This window comes from Bos indicus x Bos taurus, chromosome 3, assembly GCF_003369695.1.
Source record: "Bos indicus x Bos taurus breed Angus x Brahman F1 hybrid chromosome 3, Bos_hybrid_MaternalHap_v2.0, whole genome shotgun sequence".
NCBI lineage: Eukaryota > Metazoa > Chordata > Mammalia > Artiodactyla > Bovidae > Bos > Bos indicus x Bos taurus.
In genome coordinates this window covers 117,349,942-117,376,033 of record NC_040078.1, presented here as the reverse complement: position 1 = coordinate 117,376,033, position 26,092 = coordinate 117,349,942, and the positions used below count along the sequence as shown (strand labels likewise).

Genomic DNA, 26,092 nt, shown 5'->3' with positions numbered 1-26,092 from the left:
GGAATGCCATCAAACATGCAGAAAGTATTGAAGTTTACTATAGATTTGAGAGAGTCATTTCCTAGGCAGGTTGATAGGAAATCTAGGGGTCCCCAAGGAGAGAGGGGTCTCCAAATGGAGGAAATAGCCTGCAAGTGTCAGACATTTTTATCTCTCTTAAGCGGCAGGAGGAAACAAACTAGCAATATTTTTTCCTTCTCTATACAAATTTAAGGGAGGTTTCTCTTAAAATACTGTGTTGCCATAATGACACCTGGTTTCGCCTGAAGTTAGCTATTCTCGAGCCTAGAGATAACCAATGCCTTTTTCTTATGGAAATGTCCGTCTTAAGCTATGCTAATGTACTATGCCTTTACCCCAAACTCTGTCTCCAAGTCGGTTCTGCCTCTTGGCCCAGAACCTACTTGACAAACCAGTATGTTATACTCAGATATTGTTCCCCTAATCTATGTAAATGAAACTATTTGTATGGTGGTCTGCCCTTCTTCAAGATTCAAGTTAATCATTTTATGGCCCAGGATAAGCCATTTGGTGCCAAGATTATCCCAAAATGCATCTTACGGGTGAGGGGCCTGGTGCCATTCTGAATTTTAAGACATTCCTTTCTTTCATTAACAGACTGCTAGTGACTATATAATATCCAGCTGAAGACCAGCAGGGGGGTACTCTTTCTGCCCCCTTCTGATGCCTATGTCAGAAGCTTTCTCTATCTCCTTTATACTTTAATAAAACTTTATTACACAAAAGCTCTGAGAGATTAAGCCTCGTCTCTGGCCCTGGATTGAATTCTTCTCTTCCGGGGGCCAAGAATCCTGGTGTATTCGCGTGATTCAACAACAACCTTTCAGATTCTACCTTTATTAAATATAATACACCAAATGTAAATGTTAAATAGGTAACTTTTAATCAAGCAATACCAGCTACATATTGAATGCTATAAACATTTTAAACATTTGAAGAAAATGCATATTTAAGTGTTCATCTTACTATTAATAAGACTGTAACTTTAAACAATATGTTACCTTTAAAAGTAAGCAATTAAAGTAATTTATGTTACCAGATAAAGCCAAAGAATAGGTCTTGAAAAGTGTTCCAATATACACTCTAACCTAATAGAACTTCTTACAAAATGAACATAATCAATACAGGGACCATTTCACATTTAAGGAAACAGTTTACCAGAGCACACATGGGTTCACTGTTCCTAGTGAAAACAGGGAACATACATCTAAACCTATTAATGCATCACAACAGTAATTATTTTGGAAACTTAAAAACATTACAAAATATGTATCTGTAGATCCAGTTTATCTGTTATGCTATGGCCCAATATAAAAGTCTTAAGATAACTGAAAACTGAAACTAAACTTCAGGTAAATTATATTTTTCACATATAAAATCATACTTTCTATTGGTCAATATTTTTAAAACTGACTTAACACAGATTTTTGAAATTGACACCATTTTTGTCTCTGCTCCAAAACATGCAGCTTCAAGTCTCTAAGTGACAAGTTTGAAATACAAAGTCTATAAACATTAAAAAGTATCTTTTAATTTATATAGAGATCTTTATATTGTCGAAACAACAGTTGCTAGATTTTAAGAGATGGCTATATAAAGTAGAATATTACAAACAGCTAACCCCATTTATCGAGCCTATTTAACTATATTGTTTTGCTGTTATCACAATTTTTTTGTAAGTGCCAGAGAACATTCTCTGTAGAAAGGAAGTCATGCTTTCCAAGGAAATTCTAGAGGTCAAGAAAAGAAGAAACCAACAATAAAATGTTACACTAAATCCAAAATTCCGTAAAAGTACATAGTTATCAGTACACTCTATTACTAAATCAATCATTGTTAGTTAACTCATTTATCATACTTATATGCTTATATATGCCTGCCTGGTGGCTCAGGCATTAAAGAATCCACTGGCAAGGCAGGAGACCTGGGTTCGATCCCTGGGTCAGGAAGATCCTCCAGAGAAGAGAATGGCAACCCACTCCAGTCTTCCTGCCTGGAGAATTCCATGGACAGAGAAGCCTGGTGGGCTACAGTCCATGGGGTCACAAAGAGTGGGACACAACTGAGCAACTAACACTTTCACTTTTCATACTTGCCATTAATTTCTACCCCCTACTAGGCATATCACTAAACTCAGTAAATACTGAGACGTGGAATACTAGATCATATAATTCTATTTTAATATTTGGAGGAATGGTCATACCATTTTCCACAATGGCTGCACTATTTTACACTCCCATCAGCAATGCACAAAGATTCCAATTTCTCCACATCCTCACCAACACTTGTTATCTTCTGGTTTTGGCAGGAGGATAACAGTCATTCTAATGGGCGTGCAGTGAATACCCCATGTGGTTTTGGTTGCATTTCCCTAATGATTAGTGATAATGAGCCTATTTTCATATGTTCATTGACCATTTGCATATCCTCTACAGAGGAAGTCTATTCAAATCCTTTGTGCGCTTTTAAACTGGGCTGCTGTGGAGTTGCAGGCGTTCTTTATTATGTTTTGGATGTGAGTCCTTGTCAGAGAAACGATGTACAGACACTCCCCCCGGTTCTGCAGGGTGCCTCTTCACCGCCGATGGTGATGCACCAAAGGTTTACATTCTGATGCAGGTTGTCTATCTTTTCTTGTCTGTGTTTTTGGTGTCATATCCAAGAAATCACTGCCAAATCCAACAGTGTGAGGCTTCTCCTCTATTCTTAGATTTTACTTCTCGCTCTTGGGGGTGTTGCTGGGGACCGCCAACACAGTACACTTTACTCTCTTCCCAAGTTACAAGGTGCTTAGAACAGCTGCAGTACTTAATTCTCTCTCAACTTACATGCGATTATTGTCATACATTAATTATTAGACCCTATAAAATACCATTATTCTTGTTTTATATAGTATTAGTTGATCTGTACATTTTATTCTTCAATTTGTCTGCATCTCTGACCTTTCATCTGAAATGTTTCCTTCTTTCTAGAAAACACTCTAGTATTTTCTTTACTACAATGGGTCTTCTAAGTAACAAATTGTCTTAGCTTTTAATTGAGTAAAAATAAATTTATTTCACATTTACTCTTGAAGGCTCTTTTTGTGAGTACAGAATCCTAGGTTGGTATTGACAGCTTCTGTTGAAAATCAGATGTCAGTTTGACTGTTGTACTTTTTCCCCTCTAGCTGCTTTACAGCGTTTTTGTTTTTCAGTTTTCCTGTGTGTGGGTGTCTGGGTGCAGGTGTGTACCGCGCTTTTATTTCTCTTGCTTATCCCCTTATTCATAAAGCTTTGAGGCTCATTAAATGGTTTGACTGACTTTCAGCAGCTTTGCACAGTGGTCACCAGGATCACATTCAGGCAGTTTTTCTAATGCACTGAGGTCTCTCTATTTTTCCTGCTTGGCATTTGAAAGTTTTACGAAATTTCTGATATGTTTTATCATTTAAATTTTTTTCAAATATTGTATCTGTTCTATTTCCTCCCTTTTTATTTTTTGGTTAAAATTCCAGTTGCACAAATTATTAAAGGTTTTCTTGGTATATCTTTGTTTCTTCTCTTTTGGGTTTTTCACCCCTTTATCTCTGTGCTTCATTCCGTAATTTTTCTGACCTTTCCAATTGTCTAATATGTTGTAGAACTTATTAATTGAATTATTCATCTAAGTTATTCTGTTTTTCATTAATGGAATTTCCTTTAAAATATTTCCAGTTCTACACTAAAATTCTTAACCTTGTTTTCTGTCTCCTTGAACATAATACATCTGAATTAATTAGCTTTTGCTGTGCAACAAATAACTTTCACAGCTTAGTAGCTTAAAACAGTGAGCATCTGTTTAGCCTCTGATTCTGCAGTTAGCAATGGGCTAGACTCCTCTGGGTGATTCGGCTTCCCTTGCTTGGGCTCACTCATGCATCTGTGGACAGCGGCCAGGTTGGTAGGTGATCTGCCGATCTGTGCTAGGTTCTGTCCCGTGTTCTGGGGAAAATGGATGTAGAATGGAATGCCTCGGCCAGCCTCCATGTACAGCTGGCCCTGCATATCTTCGAGTTCTGCACTTGCAGATTCGACCAACAACGGACTGAAAATATTTGAAAAAAAATTCCAGGAGGCTCCTAAAAGCAAAACTTGAAATCTACTGTGCTCTGGCAACTATTTACAGCATTTATATTGTATTTACAACTATTCATAGTTATTTACAATTGTATTACATACTAGAAATAATCTAGTGATGATCTAAAGTATACAGGAGGATGTGTGTAGGTTATGTGTGTCCCTTGGAAAGCAAGGACAGCAAACCAGTCAATCCTAAAGGAAATCAACCCCGAATACTCAATGGAAGGACTGATGCTAAAGTTGAAGCTCCAATACCTTGGCCACTGATGTGAACAGCCAACTCACTGGAAAAGAGTGGGATGCTTGGAAAAATTAAAAGCAGGAGGAGAAGAGGGCAATGGGGGATGAAATGTTTGGATGGCATCACTGATTCAATGGACATGAGGGACAGGGAGGCCTAGCATGCTGCAGTCCATGGGGTCACAAAGAGCTGGACATGACTTGATGACTGAATAATGCTATTTTATATAAGAGATTTGGGTGACCTCTAATTTTGGTATCTGTGGGGGTTCCTGGAACCAATCTCCCATGGATGCTGAGGGGTGACTATAGTCTCTTGTCCTCTAGCAGGCATCCTGGGTGTCCCTAGGTGGCTGCAGTAAATTTCCGAGAGAGCAGAGAGAGTGATCAAGGTCTCTTGAGGGGCTAGGCTTGGAAATGGCACAAGCAACTGAAAAGGTCAGTCTAGATTCAAGCGGTGGGAAAAGAGACTCCACTTCTTGATCAGAGGAGCTTCCAAGTCACACTGCAAAGGGGGCATGGTTATGGGGAAGGGAATGATTGTGGCTGTTTTTGCAAACCATCTATCACATGCTGTTATGGTTCAGTCACTCAGTTGTGTCTGACTCTTTTTGACCCCATGGACTGCAGGATACCACAGTGGGTTGCCATTTCTTTCTCTAGGGATCTTCCTGACCCAGGAATCGAACCTATGCCTTCTGCATTGGCAGGCGAATTCTTTACCACTGAACCACCAGGGAAGCCCCAATTTTCTCTTACCTGGCCCAGTAATTCATACTATCTTGATAGCTCTCTTGTGTCTTCAAGCAGGCATAGTCTTTATATTTATTCAGCTTTTCTAACTATTTGCTGTGGAAAGTTGGCTTTACTCACCCAGACAGCTATAAATAGGAACAAGGCCTCATCCATTATTTTGTAAACAGGGATTCTATGTTTGTATGTGGTAATTTAAAGTACATACACAAATTCTTTGAAACACCTTTCTTCAAGAGTGTGAATTCACACAGTGACTTGCATCTGACAGAATGTGGTAGAAATGATGGGAGTATGACTCCTGAGGGTGGGTCACAAAAGACACTGCAGCTTCCATCTTGCTCTCTCTCTGATGGCTCTTGCTCTGAAGAAGCCAGATGCCATGCTGTAAAGACACTCAAGCAGCCCTACAGCAAGGCCTATGTGGTGAGAAATAGAGGCCCCTGCCAACAGCTGTGGGGAGAAGCCGTCTCAGGAGCGGTCCTCCAGTCTTAGTCAAGCCTCCTGACGACCACAGCCCATGCCAGCACCCTGATGCAACATCACGAGTCACTAAGCTAAAAACACCCAGCTATGCCATTCCTGAATTCTGACCTGCAAACTAGGTGATGATAAAGGTTGCTTAAGTCAATTAATTTTGGGGTAACTAGTTTTGCATTAACAGTGAACCAAATCAGTATGCTTGCTTTAGATTTTGTAATATTATTATTTTCAATATAATTTTTACTTGAAAAGGAAATGGAATCCACAGCTTAAAATGTTTACTATTTAAATATGAAAGATATGACTGACTTACCTCTTATTGCTTCTTTTATTCCTAACTGGAAGCAGAGTTTTCCAAAACAGAGGAAGTCATTTCCACAATAGTATTAATAGATAAGCCATTCAGAAAACCTTTATGATTTACTCTTACTTCCTGAAGAGCATCTATAATGTGATCTCTATGCCAAAGGAAAACATACATGAGCATTTGTCTTTTCCAAAGTAGCACATTCTAAATATGGCTAAGTTATTGAAAGGAACTGTATTTTTATACAAACTTTTAAAGCCAGTTAAAATATAACTGTAGTCATTACCTGCTAACTTCTGGATGTAGTTCAGCCAGTCTCTTTATGATCTTGGTAAAACTACGCAGGTTCAATGTTTTCGGAGGTATGAATTGAATAGGTGTATCAGGTAATAATTTAGTAGACTCAATCTGTTTACAATTCTTCTTTACACCCTAAATAAACATTTTAAAGTTTTATTTAAATCAGTGATGATTACGGAGGCAATTCAGCCTATTCTAAATTAAAAAGTTACAAATAGTAAAATTAAAATTTCTAAACATTTACTTCGAGATACTTTTTTTTTCTACCAAGTAGATTTACTTGAGATGTATTCAGGGCAACTTGTTTTAAAAAATGTTAAACACACGGCAAGTATATGGGCTATGTTGAAATTAGCCTTTCTCAAAAAGGATTGCTCATCTGATCCACAGGACTCAGAAAATAATGTTAACTATTTTCTCAATTTTCCCTAAGATAGGACATAACCAGTTCTAGATGCACAGGAGAGAGGTTCATTCATTACATACAATGGGTATCTTAGGCTTAGGGCATGAAGGCTTAATTCTTTTACCCAACCAGACAGAGAAATGCTAGTCTACATGGTAATTATATATATACATATCTTACAATCTATGTCTTATTTACTAAACATTTAATGAACAACCTATATGCCCAGCACATGCTGGCGAGGGGGGGAAACTAGTGCTATAAAATAGAACCATCAGTTATATATCTTATAATTAAACTGAAGAGACAAAACTAAAATGATCAGTTAATTACTATTAACCATCCAAAATATCATCTACTTCTGCTTCACTGACTACGCTAAAGCCTTTGACTGTGTGGATCACAACAAACTGTGTAATATCCTTAAAGAGATGGGAATACCAGACCACCTTACCTGCCTCCTGAGAAACCTATATGCAGGATAAGAAGCAACAGTGAGAACCAGGCATGGAACAAGAAGGGTTCAAACTTGGGAAAGGACTACGTCAAGGTTGTATACTGCCACCCTCCTTAACTTATATGCAGAGTACATCATGCAAAATGTTGGGCTGGATGAATCACAAGCTGGAATCAGGATTACACAGAGAAATATCAATAACCTCAGATATGCAGATGGTACCACCCTAATGCAAAAAGTGAAGAAGAACTAAAGAGCCTCTGGATAAGGGTGAAAGAGAGTGAAAAAGCTGGCTTACAACTCCATATTCAAAAAACTAAGATCATGGCATCTGGTTCCTATTACATCACGGCAAACAGATGGGGAAAATGTGGAAACAGTGTCAGATTTCATTTTCTTGGGTCCAAAATCAATGTGGATGGTGACTGCAGCCACGAAATTAAAAGACGTTTACTCCTGGGAAGAATAGCTTTGTCAATTCTAGACATTTTGCCAACAAAGGTCCATATAGTCAAAGCTATGGTTTTTCCAGTAGTCATGTATGGATGTGAGAGCTGGATTATAAAGAAGGCTGAGAACTGAAGAACTGACGCTTTCAAACTGTGGTGCTAGAAAAGACTCTTGAGAGTCCCTTGGACTGCAAGGAGATCCAATCAGTCCATCCTAAAGGAAATCAACCCTGAATATTCATTGGAAAGACTGATGCTGAAGCTGAAGCTCCAATACTTTGGCCACTTGATGCATAGAGCCAATTCACTGGAAAGGACCCTGATGCTGGGAAAAATTGAGAGCATGAAAAGCGGGCAACAGAGGATGAGATGCCTGGATGGCATCACTGACACAACGGACATGAGTTTGACGAAACTCAGGGAGATACTGAAGGACAGGGAAGCCTGGCATGCTGCAGTTCATGGGTTGCAGAGTCAGACACACCTTAGTGACTGAACAACAACAATGCAAGTAGGCTATAAATTGTATGAAACCACTGTACATCCCATAAAAGTTCAACAAGAGCTGACACTTTCATATCTAGAAGAAAATTCATGGTAAGATAATATATAATATTAGATCTCCCAAATCAGAATGTTATATATTTTAAACATTTGCCTACTGCCTTATCGCCTTCATTAGATTTAAGCTCTTTAAGTGAAGTTGATCAGTCCTGTCCGACTCTTTGTGACCCCATGGACTGTAGCCTACCAGGCTCCTCTGTCCATGGGATTTTCCAGGCAAGAATACTGGAGCAGGTTGCCATTTCCCTCTCCAGGGGATCTTCCGGACCCAGGGATTGAACCTGTGTCTCTCGCATTGCAGGCAGACACTTTACTGTCTGAGGCACCAGGGAATCACCTTAAGCTCTTTAACAGCAGATTTTTGTCTGTTTTGTTCATTGCTACTTTCCCACTGCCTACAACAGTGTACACAGTTGGTATACTATTTGATAAATAAATACTTCTGATATAATAGTTTAGGTAGCAGTTGAAACCACAGAGAAAATGGGTTTTCCAAGAAAGCCAAGTTACTAGTAAATAACAGTGTGTGTTGTTGTTGTGTGTTATTCAATGTCGTGTCCGACTCTTTGTGAACCCATGGACTGTAGCCTCTGTCCATGGGATTCTCCAGGCAAGAATACAGAAGTGGGTTGCCATTTCCTTATTGACTGAGTACACGCTCCATGACAGGTATTGTGTATTAAACTCATTTAATGGCAGAAAGTGAAGAGGAACTCAAAAGCCTCTTGATGAAAGTGAAAGAGGAGAGTGAAAAAGTTGGCTTAAAGCTCAACATTCAGAAAATGAAGATCATGGCGTCTGGTCCCATCACTTCATGGGAAATAGATGGGTAAACAGTGGAAACAGTGTCAGACTTTATTTTTTTGTGCTCCAAAATCACTGCAGATAGTGACTGCAGCCATGAAATTAAAAGATGCTTACTCCTTGGAAGCAAAATTATGACCAACCTAGATAGGCGGAGAAGGCAATGGCAACCCACTCCAGTACTCTTGCCTGGAAAATCCCATGGACGGAAGAGTCTGGTAGGCTGCAGTCCATGAGGTTGCTAAGAGTCGGGAACGACTGAGCAACTTCACTTTCACTTTTCACTTTCATGCACTGGAGAAGGAAATGGCAACCCACTCCAGTATTCTTGCCTGGAGAACCCCAGGGACAGAGGAGCCTAGTGGGCTGCCGTCTATGGGGTCGCACAAAGTCGGACACGACTGAAGTGACTTAGCAGCGGCAGATAGTATATTAAAAAGCAGAGACACTACTTTGCCAACAAAGGTCCGTCTAGTTGAGGCTATGGTTTTTCCAGTAGTCATGTATGGATGTGAGAGTTGGACTAGAAAGAAAGCTGAGCACCAAAGAATTGATGCTTTTGAACTGTGGTGTTGGAGAAGACTCTTGAGAGTCCCTTGCAAGAAGATCCAACCAGTCCATTCTAAAGGAGATCGGTCCTGGGTGTTCATTGGAAGGACTGATGCTGAAGCTAAAACTCCAATACTTTGGCCACCTGATGCGAAGAGTTGACTCATTGGAAAAGACTCTGATGCTTGGAGGGATTGGGGGCAGGAGGAGAAGGGGACGACAGAGGATGAGATGGCTGGATGGCATCACCGATTCAAAGGACGTGAGTCTCAGTGAACTCTGGGAGTTGGTGATGGACAGGGAGGCCTGGCGTGCTGCGATTCATGGGGTCGCAAAGAGTTGGACACGACTGAGTGACTGAACTGAACTGCACTGAAAGCTCACAACATTTGTGAGGCAGTAACACTTATCCCAATTTTAAAATAAGGACATTCAGACACGGAGGGTGGTAACTTGCCCAGCCCCTGATGAGTAGGTAGTAAAGCCAGGTTATGAATCTGTTCTTCTTAATCACCACTCTCTACCTCTTGTTATAGATAATAACTATTTTATAAATGAATGAATATAATGAAAAAATGTTAAGAATCTGAGAATAAAGGTGACAGGAAGCTGCTAGAAAAGTAAGAGTACAATTTAACAAAGATGCAACAAGAGCTGCCCTGTCCATAGACCTGAGGACAGCAGACTCCTGGCCTAGCCCACGGTGCCCTGTTTACAACACATGACCTTCCCTCTGCCAGCTCCATGGCCTGCTGCCTCTGCTGACAGGACCAAGAGTGCTGTTACTGCCTGAACCCATGAACACCAAAACCAGGCTGGATCAGATTCCCTATCTAAAGAATGTGCAACTGGAACAGATGAGCTTGAACTGAAAAATACTGTAGAGTCAGAATTAAGCAAAATAAAGCCTCCTGGAGGGTGAGAGAAGTCATGAGCAGCAGAGAAAGCCAGTGTGCAGAGAGAGAAGCAGAAGAAAGGCACTTACAGGGATTTAGAGGCAAGAGACCAGGTGAGGGGCAGGGAGGAGCCACAGCTCCCAAAGCTCCAAGGTCAAGTCCCCGTAGCCCAACTGTAGTTTGTTTCCTTCCTTCCTATTATGGATTCAAGTTATGCACCAAAAACCCATCCTAAACACAAGTGTCACTGAGATGAAAGGAAAAGAGTTGCAAGAAAGGAATGACCAACATCAAATGGGCTAAATGGTCAAAATGAAGGGAGACAGGGAGAAAGACCAATGATAATGTCACTAGTGGCTATAGAAAGAGCACTGTAGATAAAATTTTAAGAGACTGAAGTCAGATTATTAGGATGAAGAAAAGGAACAATTAAAGAAACCCAGACATTGGATATAACTACTTGTTTGGGAGGTCTGACAGGAAAAACACAGAATAAGGACGGTCATGTCAAAAGAATGAAAAGTCAAGTGGAAATGTTGGCAGGATTAGGAAGAGCTGTGCATAACTCTAAGTGGAGAAAGGCCTGTGAGTAGAACAGAGTCCCTAATGGTACAGAAAAACAATGGGATAACTCGAGGAATTAGCGGAAAGGATGGGATACGGACACAGGGAGAAGAGATCCCTTTATCTTACTTTCAAGGGAAAAAAACCTAAATTCATTTATTCAACAAATATGTTTTCCTTTCATCCATTTATTAAAAAGGGATTTTCTCTGATCTGTAGAGTCCAACTAACTCCAGTAAAAATCCAAGCAGGATTTTTTAAGAGATGGTGACAAGCAGAATTATGAGATTTATGGGCAAAGACAAGTGGAATAGCCCAAACAATTCTGGAAAAGAATAAAGTTGGAGGATTAATTCTACTTAATTTCAAGACTCACTGAAAGCTATAATAATCAAGATGTGTAGTACTGGTGGAAAATTTGAGAAAGAGATATAGGAGAACACTCTAGAAATAGATCCACACAAATATGGTCAATTGATTTTTGATGAAGGCACAAAGATAATTCAGTGGAGATGGGCTAGTCTTTTCAACAATGATGCTAGAACAATTCCACACACAAAACAAAAACACAAACCAAAAGCCTCCTCAATTTATATCTCACATATCATATAAAAATGAACTCAAAATCTTTGTGACCATGGGTTATGCAGAGGTTTATGTAGAAATGCAGAAACAACACTAAAAACACACTTTAAAAAAATTGATAATTGGAATTTGTCAACATTTAAAACTCCTGCTCTGAGAATGCACTATTAAAAGAATGCAAAGTACAGGCTGGGAAAAGTATTTGAGAATTTCATATCTATCTGATAGAGTTATCTTCAGAATATGAAAACCTCTGAGAACTCAGTAATAAAATGCATTAAGCTAGGTGAAAGAAGCCAGACTAATAAGGCTATATAATATTCTATTCATAGGATATTCTATAAAAGGTAAAATTATATTAAAAGAAACAGGAAACAGCAGAGCACAAGAGAATGTTTTGAAATGATGGAACTGATCTATACCTTGTTGTGGCGCTGGTTACAAGCCTATGTACATATGTCTCAAGACAGCAGAGAGAGTGAATTTTACTGCATGTAAATTAAAAAAAAAAACCGTACGACAAGCCTATAGGATGCCAGCTCTTTTGTTGAGCAGTACAGAGATAAGAACGAGTAAGTCAACTTCATCACCTTCCATGTGCCATTTAAAACCTCAACGAGGTAAAGAGGAGAGCACACATAATAAAGATGACTGTATTTTATGGTTTTAATAATTATGAGATAAGGTTAGCTGTGAAAAAAAGAGAATGATGAAAGTGTAAGTAGCCACTTACAGAGTAATACTGTCCTAGATAAAGAGATAAAAAGACTGCACAGAATTGGCCAAGAGCCTAGTTAAGGAGAAATGAGTTTCTCTGAAGCAAGGTCTGCAAAGATCTGTTTCCTCCAGGAGCAACTGGAGTTGTACAGAAGCAGCCTACTCTGGAGTCAATGTTAGAAACTATTCAGATTAATGTCCTTATTCCCATTTCATGATGCTGTCCTAGAGTTATTTGTCCTACAGAGCTGCTTATTGAAATATAGCATACGAGAAGACCATTTAAGGGCTTGATCAAGAAAACTAACCTTTTGGTCAAAAGGGAAGAACTCACTGTCTTGCTCAGACCCCAGCTGTCTCGGCCGAGTTCTGGGCAGTCTAGAAACAGAGGATGGTGAGCTCATTTCTTTGCTGGTGCTTTTTTCCAAATTACTGAAACTAACTTTATTTCCATTTTTGGAGGAAAGTGGTGTATATTCTCCAGGAGTTTTGACAAGCCGCACATTTACTGATTTCCCTTTTATTTCTATGCCATTCATTTCTTTCACAGCCATCTTTGCATCACTGTTTTTTTTAAAAGCAAGAGATGCATATCTAAAACATAAAAGCAGAAAACCAAAAGGTTCTTGTTAATGACTTTAAATGGCCTTAAACATCATTGTGTCACTATTGGCTAGCATGTATCTTTCACAAGAATAACTACTCTTAAAAACAAAAAAGTCACTACACTTACCTTGGGATCAGAAAGAATACTTAAGAACACTAAAAAAAAAAAAACAAACTCAAAGATGGGAAATAAAAGACAGCATTTCTTCTGAATTATCTATTAATTTTATATAAAAATTTAATGTAAAACATTTGCAAAGCCAATACATGACAGAGTTATTACACAGATTAGTGTTCTCAGGACAATTAGTTATCCACATTAAAAAATTAAAATTAATCCCTATATACATAAATGTAGCTGAAAGATACATTGAATACATTGTAGGCTTAAATGTAAAAGGAAAACTTTCAAAACATTTAGCAGAAAATAGGAGAATGTCCTATGGTCTTGTACTGAAAAAATACATAGTCCAAAAAGAGTTGGAAAATATAACCAGAATTTAAACTTTTTAAGTGACAAGGCTGGGCAAGAGCCCTCCTTCTGAAAGTGCCAGCTCTAGACAGTGTAAATGGAAGAATATATCAACTCTGAAGGGCAGATGTCTTCAAAAGATGGGACCATGATAAATCTTTGTAACCTCCTTATATTTTTGTATTTAATTATATTTCCTAAATTTTCACACAGAATGTATAATACTTCAAGGAATAAAAATACATAGTTTCTCTTTTTCAAAGGATTCAGTAAGACACTAAAAGAATCTTTCACATCAAGTGTAACAGTAATAATACACCTAGGAACACAACACTACTTTTAATATACTGAAATATATTAACATATTAATGGGTCAAAAAAAGCATATGATCTTAAGTCTATACATTTAAGACAAAATGAAACACTTACTTTTAATAAATTTCAACCCAACTACAAATGGGATCCTTTTAAAATGTATTTTAATTTTTCATATCTGAAATAAAAAGCTATACTTGTTTGTGTTAAAACAGTAAAGGCATTTCCATTAAGCTATCACCATTCTTATTTGATTCTTTTGAATGCTCTGATGATATCACAAAAAAGGAAGTAGCAACATATGTATTAGAAATGACTACCTGTAGATAACATAGCCATCTACCTAAAAAATAAAGTATCAACTGAAAAGTAATTAAAATAAAAAATAATAAAATTGAATATAATTTTCTGAGTGCCCACTGCATGCCAGGCTTCATTTCTAAAGGCTTACTTATTTACCTCATGACAGTTTCACAGCAATGCTATGTAGGTATCATCATCCTCACTTTACCGACGAAGAGTCTGAGATACAGAAAGGTTCAGTAACTTGACCAAACTTATTCACCAAGTTGCTGATGGAGCTGGGAAGTGAATCCAAGCCATCTAACTGTAGAGCTTGTTCTCTTAACTAATGTACTCTACTGCCCCCCATGAAATGGTATGAAACAAGGTAACTGCAGAAAACTCAGAAATTCTCCTGTACCTCATTAGTAGCATGTTAAAAAGTATAATGAAAGAAAGACTTGATTAAGAACAGCACCAATTAATGACTGCAGCTATCTGTCAATGTGTATTCCTCTTCTGGGCTATAAAAGTGTTAGCATTAATTGCTTGGTTGTGTCCGACTCTTTGCGAGCCCAGGGACTGTAGCCCACCAGGCTCCTCTGTCCATGGAATTCTCCAGGCAAGAATACCGGAGTGGGCTGACATTTCCTACTCTAGGCTGCAAAATTCCTGGCTTAATCACCAAAGTTGTTGACATTCAGTACAGAGCGGGCCCCTAAAATTAGACCTACACACAGCAGACACCCAGCAAAGGTACATTTGTTGAATTTGGGAAACATACCTGTAATTAGGAGAAGAATCATAAATTGAAATGTCAGAAATTTCGTATTTCTGGAAATAAGACCTTAAATCAGCCTAAAAGAAGATAAATAAAAGTTTGTGAAAGGCAGAACAATCAAAATATGAACACTGATAGATCTGAAAGTGAAGCTCAAAAAATAAACCCTGGCATACCTCAGACACTGAAGGGCAGAGGCCACCAACGTGCATCAAGTAACCTTTATCTTTTCGTAAGGGCTCCACATTCTTTATTTCTGCTTGTAGATAAACATGATACACAGCAGAACATAATCATTATGTATCAATATTTTAAAGAGAGAACGTAAAAATTGGTAAAGATTTCATTTTTTATTATCACAAAGATTATTATAAAGCTATTAGCAAATATCAGTACTAGGCTAGAGAGTAAGAGCCTGAAGCATAGTTTCAAAATTTCTGGGATTTAATCATACCATGTTAAAAATAAAGAGGTTGGATTGGTTGATATTTAGTCCCTTATGGCTGAAAAATGGATCAATAACATCTAATTAATTACATCAACCACTAAAAAAAGTATCCTCCATTTATCTCTGGTTCAGAGTGCTATCCAGGATGTTGGATGCACCCAGGATGCTCTGTGTGCATGCTGGTGAGGGCTCTCTTTACATACACTCCTTTGCTAGGAAAACATACCAAGGAAACCTTTAAATCAGACAAAAATATCAACAGCAGGTATACAGCTTGTGGTAATGGTAACTGCATATAAGAAAAAAAGGGTGGACACACCCTCAATACTATTTTAAAAACCATAAATATCAGAAATATAGATTTTTTTCCTCATTTGATGAAAAAATTCAAAATTATTAAGATGACATTTTCATGATCTCAATTTTGAAGCAAACCTGGTCTGAAATCAAAAAGAATTTAGTGAACTGAGATTCTTTCAAGTTACCACCAAAATCTAAACCTGGCGCATGGAGGGCGAACAATAAATATCTGTGGAATAACATCTTAGAGTACTTCTATTTACGTTTTATACCTGTTTATGAAATAGGGTATTTGTAAGTTTAATTTTTTTTCATTAAATAATACTAGTAACATAACACTTCTGGAGTGCTCTCCATGTTCATGCAATGTGCTAACTGTGTGTGTGCACCGTCTCTTGCAATGCTCACAGCTACCCTGTTAAGCTGCAACCACTGCCCTGTCCACTTTCCAGATAAGGACACTGAGGTCTGGAGTTTACGCCACCAGTCCAATAAGCGGTGGTGCTGAAATTTAGGCAGAGTCCTTCATCTCTAGGCAATTAATACCTAACCTTCTTCATCAGGTTACTTTATTTAACTTGTTATAATCTCTTTGGTTTATAATGTACAGAGAGAAAATATATAATGTATAATGTTTATAATGTATATAAAGAATGAATTACTTGTCTTTATAATTTTACATTGGGGTGTGGAGGGAGCAAGGAGCTACAATATTAGTAGAAAAGGCAGTAAATAAGAAATCAGGAGACATACATTGTACCCATCACCTCACCTTCACAAGTTTAGCATCTCTACTAAATACCCCACAGGTTGAATGCCATACCTGGCACTAGGCGTAGGCAGTGAACAAAACCTCGCTAAGTTGATATTTTGAGTGTGGGAAGGCAGTTAAAATATCGAGTAAGCAAACTACACAGCATTTGATAAGTGATAAGAGAAAAACAATGCAAAGAAAGAAAAAAGTAGTTACAATAAAACTAGACAATATGATGCCATTTATTTTAAACTATATATGTATATTAAACATAAGTATAAAGAAACACATTGAAGAATGGTAATGAATATTAGTAGTTATTGCAGGTTGGAGACACTTCAGATAATTTTAACTTTTATGTTTTGCTTAAAAATCTTAAACATTATTTATCAAGCAGGGAAAAAATAAAAGTATCCTATTATGCTGAATAAAACAAAAATCCATAGAAATATATGAAAGAAATAGGAGAAAATAGCATATCATTAGAAACAACAGAGGGGCAGTAATCTCAGATATTAGAGGAAGTTCCAACCTTCATAAGCAATTAAATGCCATCTAAAGATGAAAACATTCTTGAAGCAGACTAAGTTATTAACTGTGGGAAAGCAAATGGGAATAAAATGTTAAAACAGTACAGCTCCCCCACCACCTCCCCGCCACCCATCCAAATAATACAGATGAAGGTAAGCACTTTTTATGAATGAGCTAGGTTAGGATTCTCAGTAAACTTTTAAGAACCAACCGAGTGTAAACTTCGGGTCCCCTTTGTCTTGTTCTATCTGATTTTCTTGTATTCCTGAGAAGTCTGCTCCAGTCAGGTTCTCTTTAGCATCAAACCAGTCTTCACTTACTTCTCGGTAATTTTTGCAGTCTGAGAAATTGAACAGAATTAGCAATGAGTTATGTACGTTTAACATTGAGATGTTATCTGTGTGATCTGCCTCCGGTTTTAATTAACACAGATTCCTAACTTATTAAAAGTCTTATATCTTGATTAAACACATCATTCATTTATGTTTGGCTGTACTGGGCCCCTGTTGCTGCACGCGGGCTCTTCCAGCTGCAGTGGGCAGGGCTCCTCCTTGCTGCGGTGAGCGAGCTCCTCATTGTGGTGGCTTCTCCTGCCATGGTGCACGGGCCCTAGAGCTTGGGTCTCGGTAGTTGAGGCACACAGGTTCAGCTGTTCTGCCGCATGTGGGATCCTCCCAGACCAGGAAGCAAACCTCTGTCCCCTGCAGTGGCAGGCGGATTTTTAACCACTGGACAACCAGAAAATTTCCGTATTTTTCTGACTTTTAATTATCCTTTACTGAAGAAGAAATATCTTTATAGATAGAATAATAGTAAACATCTGTAAAAAAGGGGTTAAGCAGTGCTACAGGTCTTTATTTCATTAAAAATTGAATTAATGATCTTCCTGGAATGATCATAATCTTTTCATAGAGAAAACTAAAAAGAAAAAAAAAGAAAAACCACAGTTTACAGAGATATAAACTGGACAGAAGAAGGAATTTTTTTAAATTGGAAAACATGAACCAGAAGAAAAAAATCTGTATTATTATTTGGCATTATCAGATACATTAAGTAACCTTAAAGGTATCAAGTAGATGTAATAAGAACATACTTAACATTCATAATCTGAATTGTGTCATTCAGTTAATTAAAAAGTTTAACTTAATAGATGGGCAGAAGGGATATTTTAAATTTTATTATTTACTTTCTGGCAATAACACAAGACAAATATTTTTATACTAACCTTTATCATCAAGTTTTAGTTGACTCAAGTCTACATTTATATCACCATTTTTTAAACCACCCTCTTCGGGTGATTTATCTTGTTTAGGATGACCATTGTCAAGTAACAGAGATGTCTAAGGATTAATAACAAGAACAAAAATAATAAATAAGGACTAACAGTTATTATGTACTCTTACTATGTGACATGTATGCTTTACTGGCATTATTTATCCCTCACAATAGCAAAGGCTATGTATGAGACAAAATCATTACCAACCCAGTTTACAGATGAGCAAACCGAACCTAGGTAATCTGTTTATTTAGTTTTATGTCTGTCACACATGAGAATTATGATTTGAAACTAGCTATCCAGTGACTGTATGCGAGGTGGCAGTGGTTTAGTCACTAAGTTGTGCTCAACGCTTGTGACCCCATGAACCCTGCCAGGCTCCTCTGTCCATGGGATTTTCCAGGCAAGAGTACGGGAATGAGTTGCCATTTCCTTCTCCAGGGGATCTTCCTGACCCAGGGATCGAACCCAGGCCTCCTGCATTGCAGGTGGTCTCTTGCATTGCAAGCAGATCCTTTACTGACTGAGACACCAGGGAAGCCCCTGTATGTGAACACCATCAATATTTAGCAAAGTGTGACATTCACACACCAGAAGTACCTGAGAAGATTTTTGGAGGTATGCATGTAAGTATTTTTCACATTAACATTTAAGTTATATGTTTAATGTATGCTTATTTATACCTTTTATTTATGGGGAGTCTAATATTTCTTTCCCATACATAAGTTACTTTTCACATACACTTTTTAAAAAAGGAGAATCATTTAAAAAAATACAAAGCAAACATTATAGGTAATACAAGACTAAGAAAAATTATGAAGAGGTACATAAGGAGCTGAAATTTAGAAACTGCATACTTTCATGTGTAACTTAGTGAGATAGGTATTAAAAAGTAATTCTAACTTAAAGAAGATAGTTTCAGAATCAAGATTATAAATATGTTATATCTGCATCTTGTACTTTTAAAGATTGTTCTGCCCAAATAAGCAGGTTACACCATTGCTACCTTTATAACGATAAAAACAAAACCCCTTCAGAACATCATATATCAGTAAATGGACAAGTTGTTTAAGCAAACTATGTAAGTTATAAAAATCTGATTTTAGACCTGTTAATTCTTTGTGGATAATTGAGACTTTTTTTTTTTAAAAAACAGAATGATGGAATAACTAATTTGCTAATTTATTTTTAATCATTTATCTTAACAGAAAGGAATATAAACCAATCAAGTATTTATTTCACTTCTGGCTTTGGGATGCATCTTACTGTTTATAACTACCCAAATAATAATATAACCACAGGGTTAAGACCAAAGTCAGAAAGCAGAAACAAACTTCAGTTTTCTTACTCTGTTGACAGTGAATATAACTCATGTTTCTCTATCACTTCAGTTTTCAAAGTACTCTTACACAAACTGTCATCTGACAAACATCAATTAAGAAAACCTATGAAAGGCATTTAAAAACTATTTTCATCATTTTAGCAAAGAAGCAATGAAACTTTGCTCCATCCAAAATGAACTGGATATTATACTACCTCGTGAGATAAAGGCATAGCATGTTAGTTTTCACTATAATGGATTAACATGATGGGGACCATAAACTATGATCTGCCAGAGACAGTCAAGTTTTATATCAATTGTCATGGTGAATTATTAAATCACTACCTTTCATCCTCAAAGTCTCCTGATTTGATGACAAATTGTGTGGTCATCTTACTCAACATATGCTACTGACATCCATTTGGTCAGGACACTATGTTCCTTCTAATCAGTCACAGTCCTCAAATGGCAGTATGATTCTTTACTATCTGAGCCACCAGTGAAGCCCCAAAGCCAGCTGAGTGAAAAGAAGGATGGGAGAGCTCCTAAAAATGAGTTTACTTTGTGCAAGCCATAAAATTAAAGACTTATACTTGATGAACTACTTAAAAAAAATCTCACTTGAGAGAGTGTCTTCTTTAGGCTAGAAGAACCAACATCACGTGTACTTTGATTATCTAGTTCAGAATCTGCTCCTGAAAAGCTAAACAGATTAATATTTCATTAAAGCATTTATCAATATTCTGAATACAGAATAAAACAGAAAACAAAGTTAACTGAATTAACCAATGTTTAAAATTTAATAAATTTCAAACTAGATGAATACATAACTTACATATGTGACTCTTCTTTCATCAGCTGCAAAGAGAGAGAAGGGAAGAAAAAGCTTTTAAAGTGTTTCCTGTCCAAACGAAGTAAAAATTTTATTTGTAAAACATAAATACATACCCTGGAAGCAAAAGTAGAGAAGGCAGATAATAATCTTGATTCTATTGACAAGGGAGGCAGTTCTTCCAGTGGTATACCCTTGTTTATCTTCTCTTTCAAATTCATGTATCTAACTTTCAAGTCTCCTAAAACCGACAGCAGTGCTGATCCTAATTCCTTCCTAGTAGAATTACTTGATAAATTCCTGTTCAAAAGTTAAGTTCACAAAACTATTTAGGCCCAAGCCACCCATTTAAAACTAATATCAAATTACACATCTATATACATTTACTTCTAACTCTAATAGATCTCTAAAAATTTTTTTTAAATGTTTAATAACAGAAAATGAATCACGAAGATATGTTTTTCTGGGGGCAGTAAAAGCAAACCTCAGTATACAAATAACCCAGAAAGAATGTGGTAGAATGTCATAAAAAACACTCCAACTGACTTCATCCATATTTGGACTTTATAAACACTGAATCTGTCTTTTTACTGGATTCATTATCCCAACATGCACTGTTGCCTGTCCATGAAATTAAAATATACTACATTCTAATTACCCTTAGGCTAGTTAAAAACCCAGTTACAATCTACCCTCTTTTTGCCCTTCAAAAATGAAAACTAAAGAAATTTTCTAGAATAAATTTATAATGATAGGTTTCTAGGAAGATACAGATTTACAATTAACAATCACCTATAACTATAAATGAAGTATAATCTTTAAAAATTGTGAATCACTATGATATATCCCTGAAACATATGATATTATAAATCAACTATACTTCAATTTAAAGAACAGGTAATAAAAAGCCCTAACAGTCACCTGTTTAGTCCTTCCCTATCTTCCATCACAAGTCTGTAAATATCGCTGCAGTGGCGATGGCACAACTGATAGTGAACATTTAAAAGGTGCGACTCGGCCTGGATGGCTCTCTGCATTATCTGCTGACAGCACTTCGATGGCAAATTCTTCTCTACCTCTTTAGGAAGCTGAGATTCCCTTTGAAATAAAAAATTGGGATTAGGTAAGATTCCAAATATTTTTCTGTGTTAATGACAAAGAAAGCCTCCAGAAACAGATTTTAAATCTCTAACATTTCTCTGTTAAGTTTAAATCAATTTCCACTAAAGAAATTGATTTAAAACAAGGATGTCAAGAGTCAAAGCTACATATATTCTTTTTAGAAGTTAAGAGAGTAAATAATTCTCAAATTCATACTTCTTTTTTTAACCAAGGAAAAAATTCTAAAATAAAGTACTAACTTATATATCCAGAATCAACAGATTTTCAACTTAAATCAAGCACTGGTTTTTAAAAGTGATAAATATTCTGGAGGAAATGGTTTTTACACATTACCGTTTAAACAGAAGATATAATTTACATTTTAAAAATAATAATGCTTGTGTTAAGTAAATATTTTGCTGTTATCATATCAAAAAGCTCCAAAATCACTACTTCTTTTGAATGTTAATAGCTCTTCCCTTCCTACTAGCTGCCACTTCTAACTGTTCTCAAATACTTCTGTCTCTTGAAACCAACTATTTAATTTTATAGGCCTGGACACCAGATTAAACTCATTAGGAGAATAAGTATAAATGAAGGAAAAAGTAAATGGCCTCAGAGCATGAAAACTATTTGACTTCTGAGACCTCCCGTTTTCTCTCCTCTTCCCAACCACCTAGTTCTGCATGAATGCAAAGTAAATTATACACTGAATTAAAATCAAGACTAAAATACTCAAGTACAAGTATTTATTTATCCAATATATGGTTTTTTATCCATATGTGCTATCTTGTTTTGGTCTATAGGGGATCCAATGAAAGAAAACAAAGTAATTAAATCAGTGTGAGTCTGAGTTAGATAAAGATGACATTAGCTTTCTGAAGGAATTATTCTGACTTAAATTTCAGTAAGTGGAAAGCTTTAATGTTCTATATTATTCTAATATTTATGTGTTTCAAGACAAATGGCTGAAGTGGATGATCTCTTCAGATCCTTCTCAGCTATTTTTCTATATGGTTAAGTACCCTTTGGGCTTTCCAGGTGGCACAGTGGTAAAGAATCTGCCTCCCAATGAAAGAGTCACAGGTTCGATCCTTGGGTCGGGAAGATTCCCTGGAGTAGGAAATGGCAACCTGCTCCAGTATTCTTGCCTGGAAAATTCCATGGTCAGAGGATTTTGGCGGGCTACACTCCATGGGGTCAGAGAGTCAAATACAACTGAGTGACTGAGCATGAAAGTACCCTACACAAAAAGGAAAATTACTACTTTATTTCCTTCTGTGTATCTTGGGGCCACCTGATGTGAAGAACTGACTCATTGGAAAGGACCCTGATGCTGGGAAAGATTGAAGGCAGGAGAAGGGGACGACAGAGGATGAGATGGTTGGATGGCATTATCAACTCGATGGATATGAGTCTGAGCAAGCTCCAGGAGTTGATGATGGACAGGGAAGCCTGGCATGCTGCAGTTCATGGGGTTGCAAAGAGTTGGACACGACTGAGTGAATGACCTATACTGATGTATCTGCAAGCACATATTCATTGGAAGGACTGATCCTGAAGCTCCAATACTTTGGCCACCTGATGCAAAGAGATGACTTGTTGGAAAAGACCCTGATGCCGACAAAGAATGAGGGCAAGAGATGGAGGCGACAGAGGATGAGATGGTTGGATGGCATCACTGACGCAATGGACAAGAGTTTGAGCAAACTCTGGGAGATAAGTGAAGGAAGAAAGCCTGGTGTGCTGCAGTTCATGGGGTTGCAAAGAGTCAGACACAATTCAGTGACTGAACAACAACAATCTGGAAGTATATACATCTGACTTACCTTTCAGAATGTTTCTTTAAGTCTGTGAACTCAAATGTTTTTAACTCCAGGGAATCCTGAAAACATTATTTAAAATAAAATTAGACATATATGACAAACAATACACATTGTATCTGTTAAGATGTAAAATCCAACTTCTAAGTGATTTTGTGGTAATAACTGCCCCCAAAGAACAGAGTTGGTAACAATCTTAGTCATGTTTTCCCTTCATCCAGCATTTTCTCACCAAAGCCTCAGAAATCCCTGATATAAATCAATAAACCAAAATGTTTACATTAGCATACAGTAGCTTTATGAAGTCTATATGTACATTTTTTATTATTAATCATATTGGTTTTACCTTATTTAGGACATTTCCATTAGGTTTTAAATTGTCAACAGAGAGAGATTTCCCTGTGGGCCCTTTTGTCATAGCCATCTGTGGATCTTCAGTATCTTGAATGTATGACCAATCTGTGTTACAAGCCACACTTCTTTGTTTCTCACTTTGCCATTCACTAGGCCGTTTTTTATTCATCATTGTTATCTCTGTGTTGCTTGATGTGGATACTACAGACGATCTTGCACTTGTCGCCCTGCTTGCTGTGAAACAAGCCCTAAAGTCAGTGCTAACATCCACCGTCTGATCAACTGTGACTGTACAATCTGCTGCATCTGTCTCTGATTTGGGACACGGTCCTTCCATATTGTGAAAGTGTGCTTTACTGATGGTATTGCCATTAGCGACTTTTAGGGAGCCACTTTCTTCTACTGCCTGATTACCTCTGATTGCAGACCTTGGTAGAGTAATAGAAACATCTAAGGCTGGGTTAGGGGTGCTTTGTAGGCTTTCATAATGTGAATACCCACAGGCAGAAATTACTGAATCATCAAAAACAGAGGAAGTCTGACAATCTTTACAAGGCTGGAGTAATGTCTCTAAATGTTTGTCCTGAGGCAATGTGCCTGGATTATCAAGGTGCTGTAACATTTTGTCCTCAACAATTACATTTCCAATAGAATCTTTGCTTTTAGTTAATTGAGGGTTCACTTTGTGAGTATAAATTTTAGTTTTTAATGCTTTTTGAGGGTTTAGGAAACCCTTAGATTCAGATTCCTTGTGTTCAAGATGACTACTCCTGAGTATAATTTCATCCAATACAGTGTGAAGCATTAAACTAGTCCCTTGTTCCTTACACTTTTCATATTTAGGTTCATGAAATGCTCTTAACGTAACAGAATTCTGAAGTTTGGAGACACTAGGTGAATCTTCTTGTCCATAAACATCAACTGAATCAAAAGAGATGCTGGAATTACTTTCCAATTTAACATGACTGTCTTCTAGATTGCTAACACATTTAACTTCACAGCCTGAATTTCTTAATCCCAAAACTTCCAGATTAGGTATGTCTAATGTTTTTGCCTGGTAAAATGATAAATGGTTATTTATACACTCTTGTTCTTCTGCACTGTGATATTCCTGCTGTGAGTCTTCATCTATATCAGGCTTTTGCACATCTTCAGCAGTTTTTTTATAATCATCATATGAAATCTTGTAGATTCTTTCCAAGTCAGTAGTCTTATCACCTTGATGTTCCAAAATATCAAAAAACACCTCTTCTCTTTTCTGCATTTCAGAATCTAACTCTGAATTTAAATGAATAAGACTTTCACTCTTTAGTTTTGACTCTGAATAATGTATAGTGTAGGTTTCATTCAGGAAAGCAGAGTCGATATTATCTTCAAATTCACTTGACTGAGAGTGAGCACTCTCTATGTTAGTATCTGGACTCATGGTAAAAGATGGCTCCAATAAATCTATTTTGTCAATATTGCTGATTTCTTTATCATTAGCTCTTTTTTCTAATGCCAAGGAATCATAGTAATCATTAAGAAAAGTCAATTTGGCTTCTTTACAACCATTAGGAGATAACAAATTTTCTTTCTTATGATGAGAAGGCTCATCTGATTAAAAAAAAAAGATAAAATGTTAGCGACATCACAGAATTTAAACATAAGACCTTAGATATAGTCTGGCCCAAGATCTTCCCAATGGAGGAATATTTTCTGTATTATTCATGACAAATATCCCTAAGTAATTGCTACTATGGACTGAATTATGTTTCCCTCAATTTCATATGTGTTCAAGCCCTAACTCCCCATGTAGAGATGGGACATTGGGAGGTAACTAGGCTAGATGAGGTCATGACCCTCAAAATGGGATATGTGCACATATGAGAGAAGAGACAGCAGACAGCTTGCTTTCTTTTTCTCTCCACCATGTGAGGACATTGCAAGAAGGTGGTTGTCCACTGATACAAGGCAGGAGAGAGCCCTTATCAGATCTGACCATGCTGACACTCTGATTTGGTCTTCTAGCTTCCAGAAGTGTGAAAAAATAAGTACCTGTTGTTAAAGGCACCTCAATGGTATTGTGCTATAAGAACCCAGCTGACGAAGTAGAATGACTAAGGTTACTATTTGCTGAAAAATCCACTATTTCCCTTCTGACTTGAAAAAGAATTTTTATCATAAGTCTTCTTAACAGTTAAAACTACATGTATTCATAAACACTTAAAGCTTAATCAACTTGCTTTATATGCCCTTGTTATTTTCTCTTCCACCTTTACGACAGAAAAAGAAATTTTAGATCGATATAAAGAAAAAATCTTTCCTTGGGTCCACTTTCCACTTATTATCCTGAAGGTAACTGTACCTGTCAGTAGTTCCTGAAAGCCTGGCTGGACATAAATCCTCTCTTCTAGCTCACTTCTATTTCTTAAATTTTCCATCTACCTGAGAGATCCTGTTTAGGTTGCTCACATTTGCCAGAAATCACCTGAGTGATCCGTCAAGTTAAAAACATGCTGAATCTCATCTTACTTGTAGGAAGGCTTAACATATAGCAACACTGAGGAGGGAACTATTAATAAAGCCAACCAAAGGTAACGCCTCTTACCTTTCTGAATGTTTCTTCCATTATTGTTGTAGCCTTTATTAGAAGCTGTCTCAACCACTGCAGTGGCTTGCATCACTCAAGGATGTATATCCTAAAAGAGGTATAAATATT

At 37.1% G+C, this 26,092-nt stretch overlaps 1 protein-coding gene across 1 annotated transcript; it reads right to left on the bottom strand.

Moving 5' to 3' along the window:
- Window positions 1–927: 927 nt before the first annotated feature.
- Window positions 928–26,090, bottom strand: RBM44 (RNA binding motif protein 44). Its single transcript, XM_027538068.1, has 15 exons — window positions 25,982–26,090; window positions 23,384–24,987; window positions 23,044–23,099; window positions 21,035–21,211; window positions 20,230–20,413; window positions 20,117–20,139; window positions 19,903–19,984; window positions 17,910–18,024; window positions 16,896–17,024; window positions 14,828–14,907; window positions 14,655–14,728; window positions 12,504–12,789; window positions 6,191–6,336; window positions 5,911–6,055; window positions 928–1,751 (listed from the first exon to the last, which is right to left on the bottom strand). The coding sequence occupies exons 1-14, from the start codon at window positions 26,052–26,054 to the stop codon at window positions 5,932–5,934; spliced, it is 3,153 nt and encodes a 1,050-aa protein (XP_027393869.1). The 5' UTR covers window positions 26,055–26,090; the 3' UTR covers window positions 928–1,751; window positions 5,911–5,931.
- Window positions 26,091–26,092: the final 2 nt, after the last annotated feature.

Excerpts from the sequence above, each read along its gene's own strand:
- RBM44 (XM_027538068.1), bottom strand. The coding sequence starts at position 26,054 with ATGCAAGCCACTGCAGTGGTTGAGACAGCTTCTAATAAAGGCTACAAC. Across the intron at positions 24,988-25,981 it reads TGGAAGAAACATTCAGAAAG|ATGAGCCTTCTCATCATAAG; the intron begins GTAAGAGGCGTT and ends TTTTTTAATCAG. Across the intron at positions 14,908-16,895 it reads GGACCCGAAGTTTACACTCG|AAATAAAGAATGTGGAGCCC; the intron begins GTTGGTTCTTAA and ends ATCTACAAGCAG.